Raw genomic sequence first — 24,991 nt, forward strand, 5'->3', positions numbered from 1 at the left:
TGGAAATGCAGCAGTATTTAACAAGCACAGCCATTCAGTGCTATAAGATGTAGGTTTGATGGCAGCCAGACCATTCTTTGGCATTTTCAGCCATCCGTGGGCTGTTTTCTCTGAATTAACTGTGGCAGTAATAAGAGCTGTGGCCCAAAGCCATTGCCCCATCCTCTCCTATCTACAATGGACTATGCAAACATTGGACCAAAGTCCTTGTTAGAGAAATCTCTTTGTAAAGGAGAGGAACTGTGCGATGGCTCAGAGACGTGGAATGTGCTTTTTCCACTCCATAATTGCAAGTAACCTCATTTGGTAACACTCCAGGACTAAACTTCTTGCACAAGGCACCTCTGGATAGAGTTTCTGGAGGAGGCAGACACCGTGCCTCCTAGACGTGCCTCCTAGACACTCTGGGTAGTTGGCTGCCTTCATTTTAGCAGTGTTAGGGTTTACTAATGCAGACGTAATTCAATTAGGGCACCCAGAGGATTGGAGAAAAGCCTTTATTATTTTTAGTCTAAATAAAAATAGTATCTCAGGCTTCTAGAGTAGTGAAAACACATAGAGCCATGGAAGATGGCTGGACAGAGAACATACATATGATTTTTCAACCAGGATTTCCATCAAATTGAACCTGTTTAATTTGGCTTTGGCCAGCCCTGTCATGCCCAGGTGTGGGCAATTAGTTCTCTGTGCTTAACCTTGCAGGAATGGCTGTGAGTTTGACTTTGTGGCAGTACATGCAGGGTGCGGCCTCTCAAACACTACTTAGATGATGAGTATTTTAATCATACCCCCCCCGGGAAGCAGGAAACTCCATTTTTAGTCATGAAGGGATGTTTCAGTGGTACTTAGGGGATTTAAGGACCTAAAGACCCACCTAAGTGTGTACCTAAATCACACAGGATCACTGGAAGCATTGCTCCATCCCGTTGCATCCTTTCATTCTCCTTTTCTTCCAGGGTCATTATGCTGTGTTGTAGGGCAGTGTCAGTGTTTCTGATGGTCTGATCATGATGTCAGGGCTATAAGTGGTGATAAGGGCTTTCACAAGGCACAGGTTCAGCAGCCCCTGGAAGGAGGCAGGCAGCACACTGTTGCATAAAACCAATACTAAAACATGAAGCATTGTGAGACTGGGAGGATGGCTCAGTCTACAGTTCTCAGGCATAAAATAAGCCCCCTTGCCATCCCAGAGGGCAGCAAGTACTGTCAGCAGGTCAGTGAAAAGCCTTGCCCAAGCTTCCTTGGTGTGAGAAGGACAAGGGCATGCAGGACTTTCATCCCCGCCTGTCACACAAGGTTTTAAGGAGCAAGATAACTTTCTCAGCATGCTCATTCTGTGATTGAGGAGACTTTTACAGCACTGCTGTGACAGAGTGTTTTTATAGCATTGCACTGATGGCTTTTTATGTCAGGGTCAGACCGTCTTTGGCCTGTGTGTTGTTTTGTTGTTTTTTTTTTTTAATTCCCTCTGCATATGGAGCCATTTCAATGGATGAGAGCACAACAGCTGAAAACAGGACTTTTCATTGCAATTTCTGAGCAGCCTTTACTAACTGCTCTCCTAAGGCACTGGGCTTGCCTATGCTACTGAGTCACATGCTGCCAGGCAAACAAAACTTAGCATAATCTGTTCTATGCCTTTTGTGAAGGTATAGAACGTGCTGTTAAAAAATGCATCAAATGCATGTGTATAGACAACATGCACCTCGCCTCTCTGTTGGGATAAATACCAATAAAGTCTCTGAAAAAATGCTTATGGCAGCCAAAGACCTGGCCTGTTCCATGCAGGCTTCAAACTGGCAATTCTGGGCTTGCAAATGCATCAGCAGAGGCACAGTAGCTGTGGGCAAACACTCCCTCCTCCTCCTCCTTACCACCAGCTTCAACCAAATGCTTAAAGAGCAGAGTGTTCGAGTCCCTGAAGTAAGGTCTGATCTCCCAGTGGTGACCCCAGCCATTTCCACGAGGAGAGGCAGCACACGGACAGAACTCATTTTCTGGTAGCTGATGAGATGCCAGCTGATGATATTTAATGGTTTGCTCCTCCTCAAGTCTGTCAGGTGGATTCTGACAGTGGCATGAACTGAATCTTCCAGCTTCCAAACACCAGAAGGACATGGGACACCTGGTATTGGGCCGGGAGCAGAGTGCTCCCCTTGGTTATCCATTGGTTTGTTCACTGATATCTGCTGTCTTCTTGTGCACTGGAATGCTTTGTTAGAAATGAGCGCTTTCTCACTTCGCTTGAGTACACAAACAGAAAAATCTGATCGATGTCCCTGTTCACTGCAAGGGAAGTTGGACTCGATGGCCCTTAAAGGTCCCTTCCAACTCAAACGATTCTATCATTCTATGACTCCACGTGGGTGCTCCAAATGGGAAAGCTGGACTGGTTGTGAAGGCCACAACGTGAGTGCACTGCTGCGCAGGCACAGAGCAGGACCAGCTGCTATGGCTGAGCCCCCAGGTGCAGGAAAGCCACCAGCAGGCTCCCACCTCAGCCAGGAGCAATGCAACAGCATCCTCTTCTCTTTGTGTGACCCCACATGTAGCCGTTCTGGAGATGGCAGATGGAGCTGACTGGCAGCAGCTGGTGCTGTGGGCAGCAGGAAGAGAGGCTGAGGCTTTCTGCTGGAAATGTGCAGGCAGCAGCAGTGCACAGAGTACAAGCTGACTGCAGGAGTCTTGTGCTGCTGGTGGGAGGCTTGACAGATTTGTTGCTCTTGCTGTCGGAAGTAGCTGCAGTTCCCAGTGTGCTAAGATCAAGGGCAATTGGTTTTCTACCATGTACCTGTAAATCCCATCCCTTCTGCCTGTGAGCCTCTAAATCAGACAGTAGAGAACAAGCTCCCAGCTGGTTACAGCGTATAAACTAATGAAATATAAATGTCTGGTACAAAAGGCAAGCAGGGTCCCTAGCTGCCACCACTGAATAAAATGGTTGGTGGGAGTTTCCTTCATACCAGTGGTATTTCTAGCAGCAAGTGTTGCAGGCAGAGAGCAGTCCTCAGGGCCTGTAATTTGGTCTGCTCCCATCACTGGTGCTTTTAAAAGAAAACAGCTGCTGCTTTTATTTATTTTTTATTTTTAAATTGTGGCAGTAAGCAAGTTACATGAATGATTTCTGGACATCTCTTTTGACAGAGGCCAGCATTTCAGGATGAGAGGAGAGTGGCCAGTCTTTAATTTCCTTGTCTCCAGGGAGATTTCCCCTGAGACAAATGCCAGAGGATCTCTGGGAAGCGATTACTGTTTTGCTCAGGAACAAAAAGGTCAGCGAGCTATGGAATTAGCAAGGTTACAATATTAACTACTCAGGCCCAGATGCTAATCCTTACTATCCTTCTTCTGACAAGGTGTGTGGATGTGCTGAACTTTAGGCAGTGCATGCTGTCATACCCACAAACTCAGCGGGATTCTCCAGGCTGTGCAGCATCTTTGGGGTCAGTTGCGCATTCCCTGCCACAGCCCCCGACGATTGAGGAGGTTTTTCAAGGCATCAGCATTACATGGTAAGAACAAGTGGCAAAATCTACCCATAGATTTTAAAGATTCAACAATCCTCTTATTTTCTGTACTTTTAACTCTCCAGGTACCTTTCTAGAGATATTTAGTTGTAAATTCTACCTTTTATCCAAACTATTTCTGCTATATTCTATGATTGCATATATTGAGCCTGCAAACAGTTACTACAGCTCTTAATGATGAAAAGAAATCCACCCAACAATTCCCTGCTGCTCTGAACTACAGCTGTTGTAAATTGGTACCAAGTGAGCTTAAACACTTGTGTTTTTTCCCTTTGAAAACCCACGTTCTGCCAATGTAAAAGGCTTGAGGAGATGGTGGAAAAATCAGTGCACTGCTTAAGAAAGCTACTATTTCAGCTGGCTAATATGAGCAGAACTGGCCTGTTCTTGTTATCAAATACAACGGAACTGAACTCCCTTGCTTGATCCAAGGCAAAATAGAAGAGGGTTCCCATTATGACAAGGATGGTTCAGATAAGGTGGTAGGAAGACCACCCCACCATTGTGGGGTCTGCAGAGCCAGAATGGATGGGTGCCTCTGGGAAACTTTCAGAACAAGCTGTGTACATGTGTGCTCAAGCAGAGGATGAGCTTTGCAAGGTTCTCCTCAGCTGATATTGCACTGATGCCATAAAATCGAGTAACACAGGGCACATTAATGCCCACAGAAGTTGTAGATGCAGTGTGATAGACATAGTGCTTAGAAAATGGAGAGGAAATTTCCCATCTCTGAGAACTCAGATGCTGGTCTCTGAAGAAAGCTTGTACCACATCAGTGCAATTCCCTACAGCCCCTGGCTGGTGTGGTGAGATTTGGGGGCTGTGGCAATATGCACTGGAGCCCAGCCACCAGCAGATGGAGGTCTCACGAGCACGAGGCCAAGGTAAACTCTTGCTGCAGCATTAAACAGCTGAGCACAAAAGCAAAGTTTGCCCTAGAAGGACTCCTTTTCCTAGTAGCCATAAAACCAGAACCTGGGGAGGAGTTCAGCAGATTCCTCAGTTTCCAGCTGAAACTCATTGCTGTTAATTTTCTATTCATTGTGGTAATCAGACCAAAGCTTAGGGTTAATCTCACTCAGTGGCACCAAGAGCCTGGGAAACAGCAATCATTGGGGAAAAACCTGCTGAGAAGACAGTAACGAGGACAGCTAATGAGCACGGGGGGAATGGAGCATGCACTGCACCAAAGGAACTGCATCTTTTTGCTGGCCAAAAGCACTCCCTTTTCACCCACAGATCAAATGCATTTCCTCAGCATTAACAAATCATTTTCCTCCACGTGGTGTGATGAGTAACCTTTGGCCATTGTTACTGGCCATCAGTGGTGCCCTCACAGTGGTAAATAGTGCCAGCCATGCTCTGACCCCGTGGTGAGAGGCCCTGTGCAAACAGGGAGCAAGGAAGTCACTAGCAAATACCTGTTTCTTTCAAGCAAGGCCTCGACCTGCCACGTGTGCCATCACCATCAACTGCTTCCAACACAATGCACCTGAAAATGTGTTCGTTCTTTTGATTATGGTTTTTAGCATTAGTGCTGAATGTGTCTGCAGCTGAGCCCAAGTAGGTACCCCATGCATCTAAAAGATGTGCTTTCTCTCTGCTGAGTCCTGTAGATCTCGCCTGGGATAGAAGCACAGATGGGCCTGTGCCCCTCTGCAGCTGCAACACACGGACATCTTTCAGCAGGTCAGTGCCTGGGATGTGAATGGGATGCTTTATTTTCTCTGGAGGGAATGAATAACTAGGGTGAAGCTTGGCTGCTTCATATTGGTGTTTCTGTTGCTGAGCCCAGGGAAGCTGGGCTGAGGGTATGTTCATTGACTTTGGTCCTCTGGGAACCCTTAGCCAGGTTTTCCAGTGTTCAATCCATAAGGTGGGAAAGTGAAAAACAGAGTGCACTTCTCAGCTGCTGAAAAGCAATGGGAAGGGGTTCCCACTGCACAGAGCTGTGCAGTGCCAAGGGTACAACCCACCGTGTGTCCCCTTGTGCTCCGCTCATTCCTTCACACAATGAACTCCTCCTCCTGGCTTAGCTTTACACCAGGGTAGAACAAAGCCTGCCACGTGCGTTCTTTGTCATTCCCCGCGACTCCTCCTTGAGCTGTCCTCCCTCCTAAAGCCTTTAGGGGATGGAAGGAGTCATCAAGCGTTGGCAGTGGGAGCCCCGCTCTCAGCCTACATTTCCAAGCTGGCCTCTGCGCACGTCCTCCGCAGAGGGGGTTCAGCAGCACTACTGCTATTTCAGAAGCTCAGAGCTCATTTTGCCGGCAGGTACAGAGCCGGGAGGTCAGGGGATGCAGTATGAGACCTGTACACTCTTGCCTTCTAAAAGCATGGCAGAGATAAGGAGAAAATTAGGAGAAAATCCCTCTCCTACATAACTTTATTGCTTATTGCTGCTTTCAGTTGAACCCTGCAGGATCTTTAAAAAAAAAAAAAAAAAAAAAAAAGTATGTTTTAAGGCCACGTAACTTTACGATGCTTACGAAGCGCGGAACGTGCTGAGAAAAGCCATCAGCAAACTCCCGAGTCTCGCCAGCACATCAGTAACTCCTTCCTGCCCGGCGCGAAGCCGCAGAGCCACGAGGCAGCGGGGCGGGCGGCACGTTCCCGACCCCCGGCTCTCCGCTCCGCGGGGCCGCATGGGGCTGCCTGCGGGGCGCAGGGGGGCGACGTTCCCCTTCCCGCTGCGGGGCCGCTCGGCTGTCACTTCCTGCCGGCGGCGGCGGGGCGAGGCGGCCGCGGGCGCGGAGCGGGGCGGGGCGCGGGGCCGGCGGGGGCTCGGCGGGCCCGGGCCGCGGGGCGCTGGGCGCTGGGCTGCGCGGCGCCGCCGAGCCGCGGCGGAGGGATGCGGAGGAGCCGGGCCCCGCGGCTGGCGCTGGCCGCCTGCTTCGGCTCGTTCCTGCTGGGCGTCTTCTACTTCCAGAGCAGCCTCAACCCAGGTGGGTCCCAAACTTGGACGTTGCGGGGAAGTGCGCGGTTCGTTTTAAAGCGCTCCGCTGTCCCGGCGTGGGAGCTGTGCCGGGGTTGGGACGGAGCCGCTGTGCTCCGCAAGCGCCCCTTTCGCAGCCGCCAGCAGTGCTGGATCGCTCGAGCTCAGCGCGTGCTCCTGGAGGTATCTTCCACGCTGGGAAGTGATTCAGTAATTCGGAGCTAAGATACAGAGCGCCTTGTGCTGGAAGGGCTGTGTGTTTCCCTGGCTGCTTTCTGCTCTTTTGGCAAAATGAGCTCCTCTGTTGGGTTTTAACAGTGCGCTCATGTTTTCTGATTACAGCAGCCATCCATCAGTGGGGCCTTTAAAGTTACATCTTGAAATGCAGGAGGGAGGTTTGACCGAGATGTCTGTGGGATTGTATCAGTTTCATAAATCTCCCTTTTAAAGGGGCTGCTCCATCATTTCAATGTGCTTTTCTCTAAAAATGAGAAGTTGTTTGCTGGATAATATTGAAGAAGAGTTGGGTTTCAGCGAGCGTTTGTTGTTCATAGAATAGCTGATAAGATTTATCAAATGAATTCAGTGATCCTAGAGGACCACACTCAGCACTTCATTCCTTGGTAACTTTTTAGAAGGAGACAATCTATGCTGTCTTACTTTCATATTAGGAGCGTTCAGTAAGAAAGTGGAGCACTCAATCAGCTCTCATCCCCACGGCTCTGAACAGAGAAGGGACTGTGCTTTACGTTGGATTCATTGCCTGGTATTTGGCTGGAAAATGTGGCTGTTTGAAGATTCCGGTTTTCAAAAGACTTCTGCGTCAGCAGAACTTGCTGTGCTTGCTCATCTCATAGTGCTTTGCATGATCTCAAAGCAGAGTTCCCATCAGGTTGGAGCAAACCAGATGGCACAAGGTGCGATGGCGTCTCCTGATGGGTTTGGGGTTCTTCTGTCTGCTATGGGCCAAACTTTGTGTTTGGGGGTACTGTGGGTGGCCATGGGACTGAGGGTCCCAAACTGGTGCATACCAGCAGTGTCTGATACTCCAGCAGTGTTGTCATTGAGGGTGCTGAGCACCATCTGCAGACTTGGGAGCCCCTTGAGTTTCCCAGAGAGCTGAATTTAAAAGGATATTCGTGTTCTCTAAAATCTGCTTATTTTCTAACCTTGCTGCTGCCTCCCACAACCCGGCCTTCATTTCTATGCCACTTCTGTCCTTTGTTATTTTTCAGATTATGGTATTTTCTCTCTTTAGTTCAGTGAGAAATTGGCAGTAGCAGAGGAAGGGTCATTCCCCAATGTTGAAAAGATGCAAGCTGAAAATTGCTGCATTTCCTTTTGGCTCAAGGGAACGCTAACTCAGGCAATTCACCTGAATGTTAGGAGTTACTAGTTACAGTAATAAGTAAACAATTTGCAGGCAAAAATGTCATCTCTAAAGTGATGGTTGCCTTGAGGCTCTTTGGAGTTCTAGTTGCCTGGTGTCGTTTGGTTTCTATATAATAATGAAGAAAAATGCTGGAAAATTCAGCAGTGCTCTGAGTTCTGCTCGGGAGCAGTCAGTTTCTTTTCTCCATCCTTTGCAGGATTCAGCAGGTTGCTTTCCTGGCTCACCCACAGTCCATTGCATTCAGTGTAGTGCATTAATCCTTGCTATCCTTGTGTATAGAGATTGACCCATCCCACGACCAGGACAAAATGTGCAATGTGGGGGAGAGTAGAGCTAAGAGAAACCTTTAAGTCTGAGAAGGGCTCTTTTCAGGGAGCAGGAATTAACTCCTCTGTTGGCACTTCTCATTCCATCCGTGCCATTGTGGGCACGGAGAGGTTTGCACTGAATTGGCTGTGCTGAAAGAAGGCTTGCTTGTTCTGCCCCAGGAGCACCCACCCATCAGTGTGTGCTGAAATAACTTTGCTCCCAAACAGCCACAAAGCTTGTTATTTTGGGGCAGGGAGGCACTTGTGCTGAAGGCAGTAGCAGAGTCCCTGCTGTCCCTGCTGCTGGAGGCAGCACGTGGTCTGTTGATGCTTCCTTTGGGTCAGTGATGAACGGACTCACAGACATGACCAAGGGCAGAATATCTGCACCGAAGGAAAGGATTAAGCTGGTGCCGAGTGTGGTGTCAGGTGGGGTTTGCAAACACAGCTGCACTGCACAGTCACGGGGTTTAACCAGAGCATCACCAGGTCCTGCTGCACCTGGGCCTCATGCAGTCCCAGCATGGAGCAGTATAGTCCCTTGGAGGGACTTGGTGTGCTGGTGTCAGAGCATGGCCATTCAGGAGAACCCACCTGGCCTAAGAGCCATCCCTCTTTCAGGGACAGCACAGCACTCTGCACTTTTTTCTGCGCCCTGGGGATCTCAGCTCATTGTCTCATCTGACCCTGATTGCAGTATGTCTAGACTGATGTGGTAGTAAATGCTGGAGGCTGCTGATTCTTGTCTGCATCAAAGGATTGGCCATTGCTGGTCTCAGGAATTGTGCTGATTTTAGCAGCAGCGTGGCATGACAGTGCTGGTATGGATGCTGGGTAGAGAAATATGGGGAAAAAAGATGTGAGGGAGGTGAGTGGTATATGGAAAGGTCCTGCAGTCAGCTGTGTCGTCAGCTCCTGCAGACCTCAGTTAATTGTGCAGTGCTGCCATACCAGGGGTAGATCTTCTGGGAAAACTGTGAGTAGGCAAATCATACTGATATCCAAAGGCTGCCAGCATGGGGCTGGAGGGATGTGTGCATGAACTTGCAGTCTCCTGAGCAGTTACTAAGCAGCTTCTCCATTCCAAAATAACGTTTCCTGATGTGAGCTGATGGATGTGAAGCATTTTAGACAACCTTCATCATCTCAAGGCTTCCATCTCCTCTAACTGGCATTCCTTAAGAAATTAAGTCCTCTTGCAGCTCAGGGAACTATCCTAGGAGTGCTTGGAAGAAGGGGCACCTTTAACTGCCTGAGGCAAGTAGGGAAGATGAGATTGATCAGTCTGAGCCAGAAACCCTTCACAAAAGCACCAGCACTCCTGTTCTTACCCAATTCTTGCTCTTTCAAGTCCGTGCCTTTTGCAGGTTGGAGGTGATGAGGAACATAGCAGACAGACTCTGCAAAGCAGCAGCCTGTGGGGTGGGGGATACTCCTGCTGTTCTAGCTTCTTCCAGTGCTAAATCACCGCCTCCAGTAATAAAGAAGGAAAAACAGTCCAACTCTAAATGCTGCTTTCTCTTCTCTGGTTCTTTCCAGCTGCAGAAACCAGCTGTTATTTCTTTTGTCTTTCTAGCAGCACTTGCTTATCGCTGGCTGCTGCACTCGTTCTTTCACATACTGCCATCAGCTTGAGCTGTGGGATTTTCATGGGGCTTTGCAGGTCATAGTTGGTCTCTGAGCTGACTCCTTATGAGAGATACCAGCACCAGGACTGTAGTAGCACCAGGACCATGACACCACCCCAACTGTTAGATGAGGAACTGGAAAGGTCTGGGATCTGGGAAGCGTCAGGGCTCCATCAGATCTGCTCATCTGCACCAACCCGTTGGGTTTTCTTTGGGTACTGACAGAGCAAAGCCCTCTTCTCTGTTTCAGGTGTGCAGATGCCACTCCACCAGTCCAAAGAAGGATTGGGGCATTACAGTGGTGGCAGTGCCAGAAGCCACACCACCATGACGTGGCACAAGTGATTCAGCTTTGTGACCTCTGCAGATCTGGCCTTTGAAGTTCTCTGAGCTGTGCATCCATGGTCTTTTGAGCTGTCAGGCAGCTCCATCCTTGTGCCTACAGATTTGTCCCTCCAGGGCACAGACTGTTGGTGATTTGCAGAGATCCTGCAGGGTGCTGATCCCTGAGCCTGAAATGCACCTAGCCTGAACGGAGTCATGTAGATAGCAGCAGATCTTTTCAAGCCAGGGATGTTGTTGTTTTATATAATATATATATTTTTTAATTTATATATATATATAATATATTTATATATATATAGTTTTAGATATATATAATATATATATAAAATATATAAAATATAATATTTTAGAACAAGAAAGAGCCTATTTTAGACCTCAGTTCCTCCCCATTGTTTAGAGATATTTTCAGGCTACAGTTCAGGCACGACCAAAGCTGAGGGCAGGTCCCCACTGACCCAGCAGGCGCAGAGCCCTTCAGATAAGCAGGGCTGTGAAACTGAAGAAGCCCCTTGAGATCGTGCTGCTTTTTCTGCTGTGTTTTGTTTTGTTTGCTTTTGTCATGGGGCACTTCTGCCGGGCTCAGGTTGCTATCAAGTCCAGGGGGCAGCTGCTGCCCTGGCAGCTGGCACTGACCCAGCGCTCAAAGTGCACTGCATGTGGCTGCAGTGCGTTGGGCAACGTGGGCTGGATGGTCCCCAGGGCTGCCATGATGGGAGATGTGAAATGCCATCGCTGTGACCCCTCGTGGTGGAACAGTCAGCTCGGTGCAGTGCTGAAAGCAGAGCGATAATGAAGCCCATCTGTTCCTGAGGGCCAGGCACTGAATGAGGAATGCTTTTTCTTGTCTTTCTTGGCTCTGTACAGTTTCCTGAGAATCTCTGATATGTGTAAGAGGTTTGGGAGGGAGAAAAAGGGGGCTTGGTATGCTGGGAGTTAACTCTGTGCATGCAGGAAAGATTTACATCTCGATGACTCTTTGCTGCCCCGCATCCCACAATGTCTTGGCCCCACTGCTGCTCTCTGGAAGCACTCTGCACCTGTGCTTTCCTCTTTGGTCCCATTCCCAGGGACCCAAAGCTCCAACTTACACTGCAAAAAGGGCTCTGGGAACTTAGATGCTGGATTTTCATTCTTGGTGGCTGCTTCCCACCAGCATCTGAATAGAGAGCATGACAAGGCCTCCTTCTTAATCCCAGTGCAAACACAGCTGCCTTTCCTAGGACTTGCTAGAAGCCAAACTACAAAGGCATTAGGTGCTCAGCTCCCATTACTCTCCCTCAGAACTGAGTACCTGAAGAAAAATTTTACTCCCCAGATACCTCCGTGAGGCCAAGCCAGGGGTGTTTCACATCCAGGCTTTAAGGCATAACTGGGCAAGTGCCAAAATCTTCCCTTGTTAAAAGGCAGTTAAAGGCTGTTAGATGTCTGGGAGAGAGGGAACATCTAATCTTCCCTACCTGGGAAGACAGAATCAAAGCCTGAGATGGGCAACGGTGGGTATGAAGAGTAGCCCCATATCCTTGGGAGCCAAACTCCTCTTCATGCATGTTTTTCCTGGGGACCCCCGAATGTAGGAAGTAACATGGCAGCCCATGCTTTAGTTTTGTTCCTTTCAGATTTAATGAGCCAGGAACAGAGCTGATGCTGTGTTTATTGTGTTGGAAGGCGAGCGTGATGCTCAGAGAGCACACAGCCTGTATTAGAACAGGGAAGGGGAGCCAAAGGACACACTGTGAGAATTGGCTTTGTGTGATTCAAGCCCTGTGCACAAGCGATGCCCAACTTTCCCTGGTGCCAAAAACTTTGCGGGAGTTGACACAGTGTCTTTCAGCAGCCATCGAGATGCTCCCCAAACCAAGGAAGCCTTGTAGTCAGGTGAACCTGTTCCCATACCATCCAACAGCCTCAGTAATTCAGCTCTCCTCTGACTGGGCTGACCCTCCAGAGCCCTGCATTGCCCTGAAGAATGCTTTGCAAAGCTGGTGCTGTTTGAACCCCGCAGACAGGACAGTGATTGCAAAAAGAGCAAACACACTGCACTGCCTTGTGCAGACACGCAGCAGATACCAGCATCTGTATGCCAGTTTGCTGGGGGACTGGTCAGTGCTGGGGAAACAACTCTCCCACGTAGGTTTTATTTTCATCAGGCCTCTTGCAGCAGCCCTTCCTGGGGCAGCTTCCTAAAGATTCCTGCCTCAGAACCTTCCCTGAGCTATAAGGCATGGAAGTGGGAAGTAGCCGCAGCTGGGCAAGGGAACAAGTAGGTTGTGCTGTCTGATCCTGCTTTCCTCATCAAGCCCCAGAGCTTTTCATGTTTGGCTAAGATAAAAGGGTTGTAAAGTTTTGGGCAGGGTCCGATGGGAATTTGGCTGGGAAGGGCCAGGAGTTGGTATTTCCTGGGAATAGAAAGCAGCTTCTTACCCTTAAAAGGTAGGAAGGTCTCTCATCCTGCAGGAAGTCTGATATGCTGGGTTCAGCAGCTACATCTGCAGTGAAGGTGGCTTGTTACCTTTTCCTCCTACAGGAAAGCATTGGCCACACAACCCACATCCTTCAACAGCTCTGTGCTGAGGTGGAAGTCACCATTCAGTGTCAGTATTTAAGATGGCCCAGGGCCTGTTTTTGAAGTAGTGAACGAGGGATTCAGTGTCTGCAGTCCTTCCCCATGCAGTGGAAACCCTTGCAGCTTTGCAGTCTTTCCCACCAGCATGGAGAGCCCAGCCTGGCTCCTTCAGACCCCATTTGCAGTCCTCTTCCCTCTGCTTTCCCACCACTTTGTGAGTTACCATCCCCAACGCACTGAGGCTGCAGAGCAGAAATGTTCTCAGTGTTCCTGTGGTGCTGATGGCCATCACCAAACCCTGTGTGTTGTCACTTTGTGGAGCTGTTTCTGCAGCTGGGAGATGCTGCAGGCTGCCCTGCCCTTTTAAATGGATGTCCTGCTGGAATGGATGTATTATGGGACCATATACATCAGCCATGTACATGAGCCATTGCTGAGCATGGGTGCTGGCATCTGTGCTCATTTTCAGAAAGGAACTTAATTTGCTGAGAGTCACTTGGGGCATCATCCAGCTGGACTTGATGCTGCTTTCTCCCCAAAATGTCCCATTCGAAGGTGGCTCAGCTCTAGCTGAGTTTCAGCCCCTTGGGCAGCTCCTGGCAGCTCTCCCATGGTGCATGTGCATGGAGATGTGCTGAAAATCTGGGAGCTGCACATCATGCCCATAGGTCCCATCCCGTGTCATATGGAGGGGCAGCCCAGCCACAAGTCCTCTTGTCACCACGTTGCTCATAGCTTATCCTTCTCTGGGGAAGCGCTGCTTGACAAGCAGCTCCTGGCTACTCTCCCAGTCCTTCTGCAGGGGAACATTGTCCAGGGCTGGGGCTGTCCCTTGGAGCTGCTCATGGGGCAGCTCCCTCATTTCTCCATGGAAATTTGCAGTCTCATTGCTAATGTGAAACCTGATCCAGCCTTGCTCTGTGCCAGATGTTGCTCTACTGTCATGAATTGCTGACCTCTCGGGAAGGAGGGCAATGTTGACATGAGGTTCAAAGGTGCTGTTTGTTTGGAACTGTTAGATGTGGGTATCTCTGGAGCTCAGAGCACTTCCTTCAAGGCAGGGACCTGGGAAATTAGCACAAACTAATTGGAGGTCAGAAGCTCCTCAGCAGTTCCCCATCCCTGATCCTGTCATGATTCTTTACAAGTGTGTGGCTCTGCCCTTCCTCTGGTAGTGGATTTGCACGGTCACGTTTCCCTTTAACATGGGAAGGTGGCAAGTTGCATCCTGCAAACATCTGCAGAGCTGGGCTGTTCCTTTTGGCTAGGCTGCTGTGGTAGTATATTTGCAGCTGGGTCCTTTCCAAGTTTACTCCTGGCAGCACTGAACAGATTGATTTCCCTTTAGCTTAATAGGGCCGGCACATGCAGGCACTGTGAGGCTGAAGGAGGGCTGGCCTGGCTTGGGGGTTGGGGGAGCTTTGCTTCAGTTGCCCATGAATAGCTGCTGCTGGGTGGGTGCTGGTGCAAGAATCCTGTCTGTCTCCCCGCAAAAAGGAGAGAGATGTCTCCAGAATTTGCAGAGTTTGCCTGGCAGTGGGGAGGCAGATCCTCCAGCCCCTCAGACAGGTTGCTGCCAGTGGTCATGGATCAGTTGTGTCTCAGTGCTGCAGTGATGCTGGAAATGTTGCATCTTTTCATGGCTTTTTTGTTGCCTCAGGCAATGCCTATATCTAAATGCAGCAGAGGTAGGCACAAGGAGCTTCTTATCACAGAAGTTCTGCCCTGGAGATGCTTCTTCCTGGCCTCCAGCAGCCTGTAATGAGCTCCTCTCCTGCTCTGCAAACTTATGCATCTCTTCTGCATGTGCATCTTTCTCCATACCTTGTGGCAGTGACTTTCACAGCTCTGTGCACCACTGTCATTCCGAATGGCACTCCCAGGACACAGGCACTGAGCAGAGCAGTGGCCATGTCCAAGATGCTGCCATGGAAGCATTTGCTGAGTGTGCATTTTTTCCCGAGATCTGCTCGTAGATCTTTTCATCAATTCCAGATGCATGGAGCTGTCAGGCCATGTTGAAACACATTCAGCAGGAAAGCTGCTGAGCCATGTAACCTTAGAGGGCTGCATTTTTTTTCCTTGTGTGCATATCAGAAACCTCGTGTGCAGAGGGCACAAACCATGTCTGCTCAAATCAGACCAAGCTGCAGGCAGGTTTTGAGCAAGTCCAGCCTGGCCCAGGACACCTTGCACCCTATCTCCTGCATGTCGTGGCAGGGATCTGTCTGTGCCTTGGCACTGCCAACATGTGCCTTGCTCAGGTTCGTGCTGAGCAGTGATCTGGAAAAGGGCTTTATTGACAAGGAATGGCAAAGCTGGCAGTTTGGACTTGCATCAGACATGCACGCAGCAAACTGGGGCCAGGAGAGAAGCAGGCATAATGAATGGGGAAGGGAGACTGCTCTTGGAAAGCTTCTAGCTTGGTGTGTAGGAGAAATTAAGCATTTGAAACAAGGGGGTTGCATGGTATTTCTGCACAGAGGCCTTATTCCTCCTGGATGCTGATAATTTTGTGTTTCCTATCAAGATGTCAGTTGCATTTCTTATGATAGCAGAGAGCTAGGCATGTTGCCCCAGGGAAGTACACCCCCTGCTTCAAATGCGTGTGATCCTCCTATTGCACCTGGCTGACATCTGCCTCGGCCTGCTGCCAGGTGACCTCCTGTAGCCGCCAAGGAGACACATGGTTTGGGAGGGACCTCTGATCAGGACAGAGCGTCCAGACCAGCCACTGTTGGTTCTGGTCCTGCTCTGAGCCCTGCTGATGACACTGCAGCATTTGGCAGGTTGCACGAAGCAGCTGGATTGTTTCTTTTCCTCTCTGTGATCTATTGTGAGCTAGTCCTATAGCTCCACCTTTTTATTCCTTCACTTGATTAGCATTTCTCTGTCTGCTCCTTGACTCAAGTTGGCTAAATTGGAATAAGGAAGCCTTCTTTGAGGATCATAGCTTGAGACATCCCTGTCTCCAAAGAGAGGAGAGCCATGCAGCCAAATGCCAGTTATGCCAGCTCCAGTCCCTGGGTACAGCTGGTGATGTGCTGATGGTCCAAGGTGAGAAAAGGAGGAAAAGCGCTTTCAGAAACGATAAGGGAAAAGGAGTATGTGCAGGAGAGCAGAGATCAAGGGAGGAAAGCACTTCTGATGAAGGAAGGAAGTGATGAGGGGTGGTCACCAGGAGGCTGTGAGGCTGTTGACAAGACACATGCTTATCTCTCCTCGGCACAGGGCAATGCCTCCCATATTGAGGTTGTTACTGTGTTTTGGAGGTCAAGCTGAGGTATTTTCCTATCAAAGTCAACATGTCTGATGAAGCTGGCTCCAGACAGAGAAAACTGATGTTTGGTGGCTCTCAGTGCTGGTGGCAGTTTGCCCATGAGCACCGTGTCCCAGACAGCGGAGGGCTGCTGCACACATCTGGGATCACAGGCACAGGTTGGGGCAGGTGTGTGTGGGGTTAGGGCCCAATCGTCAGCTCTCTGGGGCCCTGTGATTCCACCCCAGATGTTCTCCTCACTGCTGCTGCTGGCAGGCTCGGCACTTCCCTGTCTGGCTGGAACAGAAGCAGGACATGTGCTCACCGCCACGCCTGGCGCTCTCCATCCCTTTCCACAGAGCATCATATAGGGCCTTCCTCCATGTCCTGAGTTAACATTGCCTGGAGGTGGCACCTCTCTTGTCCCTGGACAGATGCCTTCCAGCAGCAGGTCTCATCCCTAGAACAGTGAGTGATTTTTCCTATTAAAGGCGGTGCTGTCAAATTATCCCATGTAAAATGCTTGACTGTGTTTCTTGGCTGAAGGGAGACTGTCATTAGTGCCAGGGAAATGCCAGCTCCCAGCTGGGGCTGCAGTAGTAAATCCTGGAGACTAGAGCAGGCTGGACTGCTCCTAGCACCTCCTTCCATCTTCTTACCAGAGGAAGACATCAAGGGAGGAGGGTAATAGGGGCTGCTAGGACCTCTGTCACCCAACCTCACTGCTGCAGCTCATTGTGCTGGTTATACATGAGCTGTTGTTCTCTATGTGAACCTTCTCACATGCACATCCCTTATCATCCTGCTCCATGTTGCCTCTGGGCTACTTTTGTTTGTGGTTTTCCCCTCAAGGGTAACCTCCTTGCAAAGAGGAGCCCCTGCAGCCCCCATGCAGTTTCTATGCACTGGGAGGTGAGGGGTGCAGGGAGTTAATTATTTGGTTTGTCTGTTTCAAAAGGACTAGGAGGAATGGTAGGAAGTGTGTAGTGCTGGAAAAAGCTTAGCTAAGCTTTCAAGCATTCCTCTGCTGCTGGGACTCTGTTCTATCTGATCCAGCCAAGTTCAGGTCATTCTGTTTAATTTCTGCTGAACAAAACAGCTTTAAGTCAGGACCACATGAACCTCTGCTTGGGGTGTCTTCAGAGCTCCTCCCACAGACAGTGGTCCCAGGAGGGCTGCCCTTGCTGACATGGCTCTAGCAGCCATTATGTGCTATGGAGAGCCCATCTTTGGCTTAAGTTTGTTGTATTGGAGTGCCTGCATTTGGCTTTTGGGATTACAGTAAGGTGCACATTTGGGGCAGAGGATGATGATGCTTGTGTTGGTGTGCAGAGAGGTATGCTGCCAGGCGCTGTGGCAGCTTGAAAATAGAGCCAAAGTTGTATGGCTTGAAACCAGGCCACCTGGAGGCAGTTCCTGAGCCTGAGAGCTGTAAGGTGATGGTGGTGGTTTCAGATAGACCACTGGAGCCATGCTCAGTGCCTGCAGGTTGTGGTGTAGATGGGGGCATGGAGGGATGCCATTAGACCACAGTATTGACCTTCTCTTTTCACTTCCAGCTCTCTAACAGAAGAGATTGGGGCTGAATTGACAACACTGAAGGGTGCATTTGAGCAAGTCAAGCATATGCCTCTGTTAGACTTCTTTTCCTTCCTCGTCTAGTGTTTTAATTCAGTCTCTGTTGTCTGTACCTCCAGCTTTTTACATGCAGTAAATCTGAGTGGTCACTAATTGGATTCAGCCTCTTTGCTGAAGCAAAAATATTGTGTTCTAAAACTTTCCTGTAAGAATGACAATTGGAACAGTTTAGATTTTCATTCCCAGAAGTGTTCCCTTAACTCTGAAGGTGGATAAGGATGTCAGAGTCAGAACTGCTACACTTTGCAGCTGAATGCAGCAAGTACAAAAGCAAAGAAAGGGGCATTCCCACGATCTTTGTCTCCATCAAACAGTGGTCGCTGCCTTTGGAGTCATCAGCTCGGTAGGTCTGGAGTTGTATTTGGGAATTTGGTGTTTGCGATCACATTTATTTAAAAAAAAAAAATTAAAAATCCCAACAATCACCCTTTGTTCTTAGGTGGAAACTGAGCAAATGTTTTCTCCATCAGTGCAAGTCCAAGTATAAAAGCCAGAGCTTCCTAGAACTAAGCTTCTTTCCAACCAGCTCTGTTGGCTCCAGTCGCTCTGCTCCTTCCAGCCAAGGCCATTCACACAGACAGTGGGCCACTGCCCAGGTCTCAGCGGCTGCTCCCGCATGCGATCTTTTGGCCCCAGTGCTCTGGTCCATCCTCAGACAGTTGAGGTGTCCATCCAAGCTGCGTGTCTCAGGCTTTGCTATAAGGGAAAGGAAAACTGAGCTCAGACTGCTGGACTTCTGTGGATAACAAGCTCTGTTTTCACTTTCTCTCTTGTTTTATTTTTTCTTCTTGGACGCTAGAACCGAAAATTGGACCGTTTCAGCAGTCAGTGACTGCAGCCAGGGTTTGGCTTTGAATGAAGCAGTCTCAGTATCCTCTCTTAAATCAGATGGTGGGGTCCTTCTCTGTGTCTCCTGGGTGCAGCCACTTGAATAGCAAGGAGCCCGTCTCCAAGGAGCAGAGTTGTGTTGGCCATTGGTCGCATGTCATGTTGAGTACTATTGAGGAAACAAACAGCAAAGCCCAGAGAAGCTCATTGCTGCAGCCACCTTCAGCCATAGAGACCTAGGCCCTAATTTCTGGCTCTTCCAGAAGCCTGTGCCATGACTTTAAGCAAGTGTTTCTAAGCTGGTCCCTTGAAACTGCAGATCTAAGATGTTGTTTCCCCGTTTTACAAAAAGGACTGCCCATGCCTTTCTCACTCCCCCGTGGGGAGCTGCAGGATGTAATTAACATGCAGACCCATCATTTTGGGTGACCAGGCATCACGATTATTTTTTCTCCTTTTTTAGGTTTTGTGCAGACACAACAGGAAGTGCATCTGCTGCTGTGTGGTAGAGCGAGGCGATAGCAGTGGGGTCAGGAGTAACTCTTCAACTCTTTGGGTGCACATTCACCTGCCAGCAGGTGTGTTTGCTCTTCTGGGCTGGTCACCACCATTTCGGATTGGATATCACAAGTGGACCATTGGACTCTTTGTAGCTCAAGGACCCAGCCTTCCAAATCCCTGAAGACTCACCCCAGAAGGAACTGGGATTCTTTGCAGCTGGAGTCTCACTCATCTGGGGTTTCCAAACCTCCCCTTAATTGTGAAATTTGGCTCTGGAGTGAGTGCCCCATCCCTGAAGCACGTTCCATTCCCCCTGGCTGGAACATCCCATCCCAGCTTGGGGACAGCCCGCTCACCTCACTGCCCTTTTCTGTGCTCAGGAGCTGCCATGGGCCACCAAGGGCAGAGCTGTTGGTGTTCCAAGTGAAGACTGCTATGCTGTGGATAATGACATTCATGCTTTTTTCTATTTTTGCTCCTATGGTAAATACCTCACTTGATGTCTTCCAGGACACCGTTTGCCTTTTCTATCCCTGTTACACTGGCAACTGATAGCTGTGAATTAATGCATCTGGGATCTCCTGCCACTTCCAGCAGCAAAGTAGCAGAAACTGCTAAATTCCAGCACTGCAAAATTAAATTCTGCTTTATTTTTCGCTTCCCTGGTCTAGGACAAAGCTTCCATTTCCCTGCTTGGTGTTTCAGTCTTTCCCTGCCGTGGCAGACTTTCTCAGTGCTTTGTCTGCCATTGGTATCATTCTGGTTTTATGCCAAATCTGTTCCTGGAGTATTGATCCCAGAGGTGATCTAGGAGATGTTATGCTAGAAATCCACCTCCTGCCCAGCATTTCCCCTTCAAGCATTGTTTGCCTTCCAGCTGCTCGTATCCCTTACAGTTCCCCTTTTCAGCTGCTTCTCTGTTTTGAAGTACGCATTTCCTGTGGTGAGCTGTATCTCGTGCTGTACGTGTATCTGGGTGACTGCAGAAACTGCTTACGTTATTGATACTTCAGGTTGCATGGGTATGAGCTGTGCCCAGCGACTGCCAAGCTACATTTTATTCCCCTTTCCAGTTCTGCACTCCCATTTTTAATCATTTTTCTCTTCATCAGACTCTTTCCTTTAGCCTTGGTAATGCTGATGTCAGGCTGACGGGCTTGTCACTGCCTGAATCCTGTCTCCCAGCCACAGTCTTAAATTCAGGCACTGGATTTGCTGCTGTGGACACTGAGAACCTCCCTCTGTAATTAAGAGTCTCTTCAGCCAAGAGAGTGAATTCCTTCCCTAGTGCTTCCAGAAGGCTGGGATGGGCACGATCCAGTGTCTGCTCAGCTCACATATGACTGCCTTCATAATCAGCTAGTGCACCTAAATAGTCACAGCTTTCAAATCCGTTCCTTTTTCCAAAGAAAACTGGCAAGTCATATAAAGCCCAGATCCTGCTGTGTTATTGATGTCACACCACTGCAAGAGAATGGCTTTGGTTTTGATGGGCTAGCACAAAAATCTGGGCTGCAGGGGAGAGAGTGAGGGAGAGTGTTGTCTTTCCAAGCTCTAAAGGAAAGACTAAAAGTGCACGAGGCTCTAAAATGAGCTCCTTTTCAGCCTCTCCTCACTCCATGATTTCTGATCAGTGCTTTAGCATGGGATTTGATGCTCTGTCCCTGCTACCTTCTTGCTTCATACTTTGAAGCTGCAAAGGACAAATGTAATACTCCCTTCTGCCTGTCTCACTGAAAAGCGTTTTGGATTCAGATGAGGGATGTCTGCTGTCTTTGTACACAAATGGTGATCCGGTGGTTGCTGGGGATTGACATTCTGTCCCCTTCAGAAATGGGATATGCTTTGGCTAACTGACATCTCTGCTTACAGATGCAATTACAGCAGTGCTAAATTTCTGTGGATTACCAGTGCCTGTGGTGGAATCCAGGAGCCTCTGTAACAAGCTATGAAGTCAGGAGGACAGGCAGCATGCAGAGATCTTGGCAGTTCCTTTGTGATGGAAGATCCTGCTGTACTCATGGCCCTGGTGCCAAAATGCAGCACAAACCATTAATTTGCTCTGGTGATACTCCCTCCTAGACACTGTCATATATATCAATATTCCTTGGCCTTCCCAAACTGCTTGGAATCCCAGGAGCATCCCACGGATGAGTAACAGATGGTACAGTGGATGAGGAGACTCCATTTCCATGAACTGCCTCTTGCTGTCCGGGCTGCATCTCACACTTAATGGAAGAGACAGGCACAGATGAAGACAAGCCTTTTCCCTGTGTGTTTGGTTTCCTCTCTAGCTGTGCAGTTCAGCCTGCTATAGATCACTGGGGCTTAGTTTTCTTAAGGTGGGCTATTGCATGCTTGGGCTGAGTGGTATAGGGACAGAATGGGGAGAGACCTCAGTGTGGGATTGGATGACAAGGTGGTCGGAATGGGTAAGAGAGGTTTTGTGTTCAAACTAGGATTTTGAGCTGGGTCATGAACACAAGTCCACACTGCTCTGAGCTGTGCTGGTGTGAGTTGTGCTCATTTGTAGCAGCTTCAGGTCACCCCGGGCTTGTTTATGTCCCTTGTCAGAAGAGTTTTGGATGATGCACGAGGTAACCTTGAAAACAAACGCCTCCACATTGCCTTTGCTAAAGGTAGGAGCAGCGCATGCAGTGCCCACACTGTTAACTCTAACCCACTTGAGTTCAGTGCTCTTTGCTCACAGCTGGGCCATGCAGGCAGTGAGTTCAATCCCATTCCTTTCAATTTGCAGAAAGCTGAGCTAGAAAATATGAAATGGGATCTGCTGGGTTCAGTGCCCCCAGCCCAGGCTGTGAATTTTGGGTCCTCCGCTTGTCTCTCGTTAGCACTGAGGCCATTTCCCCCTCCTGTGGGGTAACTGATATGAGGCAGTGAGGAAGGAACAGCTCCTCACTGAGTCATGTTGTGACCCGTGGTGCCACAAGAAGCATTCTTTCCCATGTCAAGTGTGCTGGTGATGAAATCGTGTGAGTTCAGCCGGACATTTCCCCTAATTACAGCCTGAAGGAGTGATGCTGAGCTTATACTGGGTGGCTTTGTGCTTTGGAGCAGTTTTCATGTAGGCAAAATGTAAGCATGTGAAAAACAAGACAGAATTTGGAAGCAAAAAGCCTAGATGTTAGAAACTTTCATGTTAACAGAAGCGGTGTGAGTGATGCCTGGCTCTGCCTGTAGGTTGCTACCTGGATGTGAATCCCTCTGTTTTCAGGTGCTCTTGAAATCAGAACAAGCTGTTCTCTTTCTGTATGGCCTTTCATGTGTTTAAAGGATGTCTGGACCTTTTGCATCCTAACTGTATATTTTATTGAAAAAAATAAGGGGGAGGAACAACAGCTATTTTCATTGAGAAGTCCCACACCACTGAAATTTTGTGCTGGTGGCTGTGTTTTTTAATTACTTCATATAAATCAGTCATTTATTTTGACTAAAAACCAGCCTGTGAAGAGTCTACAATCTACTTAACATGCTGATAGCATTTGAGAACAGGTGAAAGGTAGAAATGACAATGGAGAAACACCGTCTATGGTGGGAGGAAAAAAATAAATCTCCCTGCATAGCTGAGCATCCTTCCTTAGAGCCACTTGGGATCACCTCTTTTTGGGGGACATCACCACATCTCCGTGTGGCCTCTACCACCAGTTTGGACATCACCAGAGAGGGTGAGGGAGGCAGCCCCCAACTCCTCTGATTTTTGTTTTCTCTCCCTTTGCAGCTGCAGAAGACGGGGCTATGAGGACAGCCTGGCAGGGGAAGTCCGGTCGCAGCCCACTCCAGGCCCTGTATGAGAGCGATCAGGTGAGGGGATGGGGTGAGGAAGTTGGAGTGAAGTGGGATGACCCTTTCTTTCACCCCTCCACAATATGCGGCACCAGTCAGCCCAGTGTCCCACACCAAAACCTCTAGCTGTGTCCAGAATAAAAGACCACAGTGTTTTAGGGGGTGATTGTTGATCAAAACTTCTGCTATGGTCTTTGTGGGTTCTTTCCAAGGATCTCTATGCATGCACATATATGTATGTATATAAAGTCGCTGTTGGCCATGAAGCATTTATAATTCTGGGTCGCTTCAGTTCTCTCTATAATCTTGCCTGTACCCACTGAGGTATGGGACCTTGGTAGGTCCCTGCCCACATGGGACTCTGTTGCAACCAGGGCCAGGTCCTTCCCCATGCTTGACACCGCCGTTCCAAACTAGGGTGGTGCTTTCATGTCTGCATGAAGCAGCCGAATTACATTTGCTTTGGGGAAAATGGCTAATGTGGACTTCCTTAGCCATGATGCCTGCATACCCTAATCCTGCTGGAATGTCCTGGTGTTGTTTCCTTAAAAGTGATGCTTAATTTCTCTGGCTTTTAGAAGGGAAGGAAATTAAGGGAGCAATTTTGCTCTGAAATAACTGAAAGACATGCACTTATTCCAGTGGGCAGCTCTTGAAAAGTAGTCACATTTATTTGTTGCCATGCCTGCAGACAGTGTCTGTCTGTCTTTCTGTCTGTCTTTCCATTCCTATAGTCTTGAATTATGTGAGTGCAGGGAAAAACACCTGAAAAAAACCACACTGTTAAAATGCTTGGGTTTTTTTTAGCACTTTCAAAAAGTGTTTCCAATCTAAAAAAAAAATGGAGGGCAGCCTCCAAACAAAACCTAGCAAGAGAAATTTCTACCAGAAAGTTTGGCTCAGTATCATGGTGTACCATGAAAGCATCTCTTCATGTATGATCACCACTTTCTTAGATTCAATGTTCCTCATATCCAGGTTGCCAACAATGTCAACATCATCTCTTGGTGGCATGTAGGATGTGTTGGCTTTGCAGGTGGAGGTTTTTGCCCAGGTGCTAGTCCCACCCCGAAGGCAAGGACTGCTGAATCCTGTGTGGTGTGAGCAGTTTGTTTGAGCATCCAACCTCCCCAGTGCTGCCTCTCTCATGTTCTGGTGGCCACCCAAAACACCCATCCAGGCCTCCAGGGAGAAGAAAGGGTGCGGCTGAAGCTTGGCACAGAGCATCCTTTGGCATGCGTAAGCCATGCCAGCCGCCTGCAGCAAGGATGCAGGAATTGAGGAGGTGGCCTGGTCTTGCCCTTCATCTTGTGTTGGATGCCAGAGGGACCCAGAGGCTGTAGGGACAACTGTGGAACTATGTGTGTCTAGCTAGACTATCTGCGTAGCCTGAAGTGGAAGCCACTGTTGTCTTGCAACACAGGGGTCGTTGCACTGCACTGGAGCAACAGCTCTGTGGGGTCAGAAATGGAGGGTAAAACCGTTAGCATCTGTGGACAAAATGAGGCTTTTGGGAGGTTCCTGACATTGGCCTTGGCGCTGAGTGTGAAATCTGCCATTCTCAGTGAGGAGACGGCAGAGGGAGCAGGCAGCAGGAGGAGGGGACTTTCTTCTTCTGAGTTCCTGGAAATGGTTTCCTTCCCCAGATATGACAGTGTCATTCTGGAGTTTCTGATGAAAAGCAAGACAGGAAAAGTCACATCCCCAGATCAGCTGGGTGATTTCAGCTGGGGTGATTCCAGAGAGGTCACAGCAGCAGCTGCTGGGCCATGGTGCAGGAATCATATGGGAGGAGCGGAGGGGAAGAAGGATGACTTGTGGACATCTCTGAACTGTCTTGCCTTAAGGAAGACCACACCCTGAGCTGAGACATTGGAGTGGCGTCTGTGGAGAAGGAAGTCTTTCAGGCAAAGAGGGTCAGGAAGGGTATTCCCACCACCTCCAGTTCTTTGTCTGCACCACAGGGTCTGTGCTGAAGGCTCTGCCTCCACCTATCCCTCTGTCTTTGCAGCACACCATGGTGGGTTTTTGTGCATGCCCAAACCTATGTGCCATATTTCTGCCTTGAGCTGTGGCTTCCAAATTCACAGCAAGCCCACAGGCACTGATGTCAGATGGCAGTGCCCCTTCTCAGGGAGGTGTGTGGGACCCTGTGCAAGCAAAGGGACTTCATTGTTGTCCCATGGGGTTTAGGCCAGACTGGTACAAGGAAAAGAGCTTCAGCCCAATGCTGAGGTTGGCTGAGGTAACAAATACTTTGTG

At 49.1% G+C, this 24,991-nt stretch overlaps 2 protein-coding genes across 7 annotated transcripts in view; both read left to right on the top strand.

Moving 5' to 3' along the window:
• The window catches only part of TMEM43 (transmembrane protein 43), a 372,149-nt gene that overhangs the window by 37,120 nt on the left and 310,038 nt on the right, over positions 1 to 24,991 (top strand). The window lies entirely within an intron of this gene.
• Positions 1 to 24,991, top strand: part of CHST13 (carbohydrate sulfotransferase 13) — a 51,508-nt gene that overhangs the window by 22,190 nt on the left and 4,327 nt on the right. For 3 of the 6 annotated variants that reach the window (XR_008205700.1, XM_052678923.1, XM_052678925.1), the window contains exons 1-2: positions 6,340 to 6,472; positions 22,665 to 22,747. Coding sequence is in view for 5 of the 6 variants with exons in the window: in XM_052678923.1 (XP_052534883.1) it covers positions 6,379 to 6,472; positions 22,665 to 22,747 (177 nt within the window). In the remaining variant the exon portion in view is untranslated. Of the gene's footprint in view, positions 1 to 5,128; positions 5,217 to 6,339; positions 6,473 to 19,419; positions 21,268 to 22,664; positions 22,748 to 24,991 lie in introns of those variants that run through there. The other 3 variants (XM_052678926.1, XM_052678928.1, XM_052678927.1) reach the window with 3 other exon arrangements.

The sequence above is a fragment of the Tympanuchus pallidicinctus genome, unplaced genomic scaffold (genome assembly GCF_026119805.1).
Source record: "Tympanuchus pallidicinctus isolate F22 unplaced genomic scaffold, pur_lepc_1.0 scaffold17, whole genome shotgun sequence".
NCBI classification, from domain to species: Eukaryota; Metazoa; Chordata; class Aves; order Galliformes; family Phasianidae; genus Tympanuchus; species Tympanuchus pallidicinctus.